Genomic DNA, 7,246 nt, shown 5'->3' with positions numbered 1-7,246 from the left:
GCTTCGCCTCGCGGAGGGAGGGGCGGGCTGTGCGTAGTCCGCCGAGGAGGCGGCGGCTGGGTTCTGTGCTTGCTTTACAGAATTATCCGCTAGTAAAAACCTTGCGAGGCGCAGCAGGCTCTCCACGGAAAGCCGGTGTGCGGTGTGACGTTAATGCACGGCACTGACCCGTGGTTCAAGGCTTTCCAAACCATAAGGATACGGTAGATGTGGTGCGTTTGCTGGGAAGAAGAGGTAGTGCTTCGTGACAGTGCCAGGGACTACATTACGCTTCTGTCTCTGAGCTTGCTCTGGCTCTCGTACAGCTTTCTGCGCTTGAAAGAGCCTGTTGTGTCTTTGAGGCGCTCAGCTCTCCTGCTGGTTATCTGTGCCTGTTTTGTAGGTGGACCTTAATCTTCCAAAAACTAGTTTTTACATGTTGAGCTTCCCTTATCTGCTTGAACTTGAATTGTTTTATTTACAGTATCATTGATCGATGTCATTGCAGTATAATTGATTAATAGCTAAACCCTTGAACAAGGGCTAAACCAGTGAGGAGGATAGTAGGTGACATCCAAATTTTAGCAGGCTGACTTGTGGCTTTTCTGCGTCAAAATGGTGCTCAGACTATAACGTGCTGAATTGCAAAGGTTATCCATTCACTCTGAAAAGCTTATGTGGCCCAAGAGGCAATTGTAATTGCCTGTCTCTCTTGTTTTTTTGTCCAGGCTTGTGATCACCATGGCTGCAGTGGATCGTTTCTACCTCTTGTACAGAGAGATCAGTCGTTCCTGCAATTTTTACATAGAGGCCCTGGCTATAGTTGGAGCTTGGTACACAGTCAGGAAGTGTGTGTCTCTTGCGTTTGACACTTACAGCATGCTGAGGGTGCATTTAATTCCAAAGCTGGGCGGTGAGATTGATCTTGTCAAGCAGTATGGAAAATGGGCAGTGGTCACTGGTAAGAGACTGAAGCAGTATATTTGCTTATGTTTATATGGCATACTGTGCCAGTACTGTAAAACTTGCTAGTTTATATTGCTGGGTGAGCTTTATGTCACAAGCTGGGGCCTGTATTATCTCAGGTTGCAAATTAATCTGCTTGAGCAGTGACAGCTGTTCAGTGCCTTGCTAAATTAAATTCTTCAGGAGATGGGCAAGCTCAGTGTCTTGACTGACTGCTGGGAAAGAATCCCAGTGCAATTTTTTCCAAAAATTGCAAGGTTCACCCTGAACACATACAAGTATAGACAGAGCTGCAAACAAGATCCTTTTTTTTCTATGGGCTTTTCATATTTGCTCAAGTTCTTCAACAAGGTTTAAGTCATGTACCTCTGACATCCTTGCCTTTCATTAAGGTTCCACTCTAAGCTCTCTGTTGTTGTCATAGACAATATAAAACTTGCATGAGGTGGGATTGCAGAAGGTTGCTACTGACAATGTTGCCTTTAATGTTGTGGCCTTGAGATCAGCATATTCAGTGCCACATGTGATCTTTGGAGAAGGGAATAAAGCTGTAACTGAAAGAACTGTCAAAATAGAAGGCTGGGGCTGCTCTGATTTTTTCATCTTGTTTTTTTTTATCTTCTATTCCAGGTAGCACAGATGGTATCGGGAAGGCGTATGCTGAAGAACTGGCAAAGCGTGGTGTCAACATCATCTTAATCAGCCGAAACAAAGAAAAGCTGGAGGCTGTATCTAGGAGCATATCTGAAACCTATAAAGTGGAAACAGATTTCATAGTAGCTGACTTCAGCAAAGGGCGTGAGCCTTACCCAGTCATTAAAGAGGCTCTGAAAGACAGAGAAATTGGGATTTTGGTGAATAATGTAGGAATGTTTTATTCCTACCCGGACTATTTTACCAGCCTGTCTGAGGATATGTTGTGGGACATGATCAACATAAATATTGTTTCTGCTAACATGATGATGCATATTGTGCTGCCAGGCATGGTAGAGAAGAAGAAAGGGGCAATTGTGAATGTTTCTTCTGCATCCTGTTGTCAGCCAACACCAATGCTGACAATCTATGGAGCCTCTAAAGTAAGTTGGGGTATGTTGTTTAATAGTATGCACTGAAAAGTAGATGCATTATAGGTTGTGGTTTTTGGGGTTTTTTTTTAAACACATTCAGCAGGGATATCAAAATACTTGAAGGTTTTCTAGGGATTTGTTCAAATATTGGAGGTGAATGTTACATGTATTATGCAGTAAACTCGTTATCCTCACCAATACCGGGCTTTGAACTGAAGTCAGTGCTATTTGGATTATGTGTGAACTGTGGCATAACAGTAGTTCTAGCAGAAATGTTAACCTTCCACAGTGGAATGATGCGCAAAGCAAAGTGGTAGTTCTATGACCCATTGAAAGGGTCAGGAATTTCATCTTGCTCTTCAGCTGAACTGTGCAGACATACCTCAAGCTACTTACACACTAGTATTTGGTAGTGGGGGGGGGGCTATACTCATGCTCAGGCCACCACTGTGACAAGGGCCGTGTCAAATCAAGCCACTGCTTCACCTAACACCAAGGTGCAGAAGGCTTCTTACACCATTGTATCGTATTTGAGGAGAAGTGAAAAGAACTTCCCTGCCCCCAATTATATTTCCTGTGGAGATCCTGTCAGTAATGAGCAGGATGGGGCAGCTGCGTGATGCTGGAATGAATGCACATGTGGATTTACACTGGATGACTTGCTGCTAAATCCACAAAAGCAACTGAGATTGTAGAAGCATCTTCTCTCAAGCTGGTCTCTAAACACAAGTGGTTATTGCTCCCACCTGTCAGTGGCTGCCCTCTGCTGTAGCCTAACCCCCGAGCAGCCTTGCTCCTGGGATAGCTCTTGCGAGTACTTCCTTATGCCTGGAACAAAACAAGTTCTTATTACTCCAAGGTATAAAACTCCTTTCAGATTTTCTTCAGTGTGGAAACTGGCTTAAGATTCCTGTTTCTGTTGCACAGTAGCTCCCCCCTTGGTTACGCTGTCTGTAGAACTGCACTCTGAACTAAAACAATTAAAAGGCCTAAACAAAAAGAACAGAACAAAACCAAGTGTACCAAAGTTTATTCCATTAGCTGGCATCATTAATCCAAATCCTAAATCAGCAATCCAGTGTAAAGCCTGGCCTCTGGACGGTTATGTTGGCACAGAAGTGGGAACAAGCTGCTCTAGCCTCCTAAGTCTCTTTGTGCATTAGCAGTGTAAGGTGTTTGAAATGGTTGGTATGTTTTCATGTTTTTCCCTAAAAAGGTGTAAAACCATTTGTAGAAGATGCTTTCAGAACAGTTCGTTGGGAATGGGACTTTTGCGAGGCCGTTTGGAAGCAGAAACCTGTTCACTCACAAGCTGAGTGTAAAATGCTCTTTCTTGGGGGTAGCTGGCTGTGCGGCGCAGCACTAGCTTCAGCATGGTATCAGTGTTGCTGCCTTGCTCATTTTTCTGTCTGATTCCAGCAATCCCAGTTATCAGGCTTGTGCTTTTTTATGTTATTCTGTAAAAGCAAAATGAACTAAACAAGATAATACAGATAGACATATACAAGTGCATGTTTAATTTTGCACACGGGAGTTAACTCTGGGGAAGAGCAGTTTAGTATGAAATTCACCTGTAAATGTCTTAGAAAATGGGACTTCATTTTGTCCTTTTGACAGTAGTATGTATAGTTAGCTTTGGAGTGTGCCCTGTAAGGTGTGTGTTTTAGATAAAATAAATGTTTCTCTATTGTTTTTAAGCAGAAATTATCAGATTGATTGTTAAATTCACATCTGAGAGTTAAGCAGTCACTTTGTCCTGCAAGTTACTGTACTGTTGCGGGTTTTTAGCAAACAAATACAACAAATAGAAATGTTGGTAATGCTTTAGAAATGTGTATTTTTATACTATATATCCAAGGTTTTATTTTTTTAGCAATGTATAGAACGTGCTACAACTTCTCTGTAATTCAGTAAAACTCTGCCCTAAGACTTGATTGTTTTAAAAAAAGAAAGAAAAGATTTCTCTTTCTGCTTTTGTCTTTCTAGACCTACTTGGACTATTTCAGTAGAGCACTACATTATGAGTATGCCTCAAAAGGAATTTTTGTTCAGAGTTTAACCCCATTTGTAATTGCTACAAAAATGGTAGCATGCAGCAGCACTGCATCGAAGAGATCTTTCTTTTTTCCTTCTGCTGAAGAATATGCAAGTCATGCGATTTCAACTCTTGGGTTATCCACAAGGACTGCTGGTTACTGGAAGCATGCAATACAGGTAATAGAATTCATATATATATGAATATATATGAAAAATATATATATGAAACTATTTAATATATTTCATGCTTGTCAATAGAAGTAAATAAGCTCTCTACTTTCTTAGAAGTCTGAATGAAAATTATGCTCATATTCTGAAAAAGTACAATATATATTGTAAAACTTAAAAGGCATTGTGCCGTATTTTTCTCACTAATTCTGCTTTATAAAATTATGCTCAGATGTGATTATTTTTAGAATGAGAGAGTGCATCCAATTCTCCCACTTGAAATGCGCAGCAAAAATGAGAAAGAGACAACTTTTTATTCAAAAGCACAGAGTATCTCTTTTCACCTGAGGTGTTGCTGACTGGTCAAGCATTTCACTGTCTTCCATGAACAGAAGTAGCTTTTTTTCAAGTTATTGAGTATATTTCTGCTTTGGGAGGAGTGGGCAGGGAGGATGGAATAATAGCAGGAAAAAAAAAGTCCACGTTTTTATCCTAAGCTACCTGGAAGCAAGTTCTCTGTATGTTAGGTTTTCATTTTGGGGGCAGACTGTGGCCTCCAAAGTAATTTTACGAACATTGGTCACATCTCATGTATCCTACCTAGTGGCTTTCCACAGCATGAGGTCGAGTAGAAGGAATTTAAGAGTGGGGACTAGTCCAAAAGGAGTAAGAGACAGGAAGGATTCTGGCAAAATGCGGCAATTAAAAGAAGTGGACAGTATTGCTGTTGAGAACTTGAACAAACCACAGTTCATTGGCGGAACCTAACTGTCCAGCTGTGTGCACTACTTCCAAAATGGCTAACTATATTTACTTCCAGGGGGTTGAATTTAAGGCATAGTTGCTGATGTTCAAGCAGGTTTTGCCTTGCTTTAGTTGTAATTTGAGAAAATTTGTTTACTTCAATGGAATATATCTTAATCTGTCCCTTCCTTTCTTCTGCTCTTCTCTTGTCTCCTTGTGCCTCTCCACAGTTCACGTTGGGTGAGCGCCTACCTGAATGGATCTGGGCATGGTTTGCAATGTATTTTTGCAGAATTGTACGCAAGGAAGCTTTAACATGCAAAGAAGTGAAATAGGAATATCCAGCTGTTCTGCATAACGAGTACTATATTCTGATCAGAGTGCTGCAAAAATGTTTAGTGAACCTTGGTGGACTTACTGTGACTTATACCTTGCTGAACAAGCTATGTGCAACTGTAACATCAGAAGTCTGGATGCTCTCTGTATCCTTGTATTGCATAGTTCCTCCACTGCTTTCCTCGACGACAAAGAGCTGATCTTGATGAGGTTAATCTCATCATTTCTCACTTTCTATTCAAGGTAGTTGGGCAGGAGCAGGTATAGTTTTAATTCTGGTAGTAAATGACTAGGGCTTGCATAGTGCTACATGATGTCAACTTGCAAAGTTGACAGAATTTGAGAATTCTCCAAATCTGTCAGAAATGGGCCCCCAAAAAATCATGCTGTTCAAAAAGACAATTCCAGTCCAACTCTATTAAGTTTCTTTAATATGTAGTTTTGCATAACGTTTCTGTCTTCTAATGGCAGATGTTTCTATGTTTTAAGTGCAAATGTTATCGCTTGTGAATGATGTTATTTAAGGAACTTCTCAAAAATAAGGTGTCTGGCAAGGTACTATTGACTTGGACGTTGTTTAAATGACTGAAAAGGTCTTACAGAGCTGTAAAGGAATTTGGAGATAAGCTTGTATGCTTTCTTATTCCAGATGTGAATGATCTTGATAATACTTTAAATATTGCTTTAGCAATTAAATACTGATTGGCTTCCTAAGATAATGAAAAAACTTATTCAGGTTTTGATGCTGCATGATTTTGATGCTTTTTTCATATAAATATGTCTATGAATATGTACTTACTAGAAGTCACCTGGTATCATACACTGCTCATACGTGTTGCAGGCTCTACATCTCGGAGTCAGGAAAGCTGTCCTTTCTGCTTAGGCAGAAGTGCTATTTGAAAGAGGGACATAACTTAGGAAGAATGTTCTCAATATTTTTGTATTTTATATTATCATGGGCTCGCTAGTACTGTTTCTGTAATGTTATACTGAAATACCAAACCCATGAAATAGCTATGCAGTATCTTACATACAGGAACATCCTCCCCTCATCTGTGCTAATATTTGTTGCTTGAATGTTACAGTGCTCTATTCCATGAGGGTGACAAAAGGAGATCAGTATACTACATTAGCTTGCTTTTGCAATCTCTACTGGAGTACACACAACAATTGTGTTGTGTTGCTGAATAATGCAGTTGTGATTACGAAGTGGGTATCTGTTGCTCCTCCACAGTAGCTCTGGACTGGCGCTGTTAGAACCTGGAGTTCTAATAGTGATGTCCCCCACGAAGCTTTTATGAGTAGGTTTTGTAGAGAGTAATTTAGTACTCGTCCCTATCCAGTAAGACACTGGGTACAAATCTGTTTGTAAATAACTTACAAGCTGTTCTATCATATGAAATGCTGATTAGAGCTTTAAAAAAAAAAAAAAAAAGAGAGAAACGATAGGTTCCACACTTAATATAGTGAAACTGCCTCCAGCCCTCACAACCAAGTGCTCTGTACCCAGCATATTTGCTAGGTCATGGAGGAAGATAGCTGATGCTTGAAGTTATTGTCCGGAGTGAAATTCAGGCTGTGATTTTTATAATGAAGGAGCTCCCTCCCTTGGCATTTTGTTACTGTTCTGTTGCTGCAGCCTCATATTCTCGGTTCGTTTGGAGGGGGAAGTAGGGGAAAGAAGATGGAGTGGGGTGTCAGGGGCAGGGACTCACTGAGTTTTGCCTGCCACTGACTTCCTGTTAGCTGACCCTGAAAGCTGTTTACTTCAATTGTGCAGTATAAAAGTATGTATTAGGTGTTGCTCATAATGACTTCTGCTTCTTTGCAAATGGGATTTAAACAAATGCATTTATTTTTAGCTAGGGCTTAAATGAAGCTTGAGAAATGTGAAGCTGTAGCGCACTTCTACTGCCATCGCTCCCTCACGCTCGTCAGGCGCTGCCTAC

At 40.6% G+C, this 7,246-nt stretch overlaps 1 protein-coding gene across 1 annotated transcript; it reads left to right on the top strand.

Annotated features, from left to right (window-relative positions):
- Window positions 1-714: 714 nt before the first annotated feature.
- HSDL1 (hydroxysteroid dehydrogenase like 1) lies at window positions 715-5,422 on the top strand. Its single transcript, XM_010294164.1, has 4 exons — window positions 715-940; window positions 1,576-2,021; window positions 3,999-4,226; window positions 5,192-5,422. The coding sequence occupies exons 1-4, from the start codon at window positions 721-723 to the stop codon at window positions 5,294-5,296; spliced, it is 999 nt and encodes a 332-aa protein (XP_010292466.1). The 5' UTR covers window positions 715-720; the 3' UTR covers window positions 5,297-5,422.
- Window positions 5,423-7,246: the final 1,824 nt, after the last annotated feature.

This window comes from Phaethon lepturus, unplaced genomic scaffold (assembly GCF_000687285.1).
Source record: "Phaethon lepturus isolate BGI_N335 unplaced genomic scaffold, ASM68728v1 scaffold41719, whole genome shotgun sequence".
NCBI lineage: Eukaryota > Metazoa > Chordata > Aves > Phaethontiformes > Phaethontidae > Phaethon > Phaethon lepturus.
This window is presented reverse-complemented; position numbering and strand designations above follow the sequence as displayed.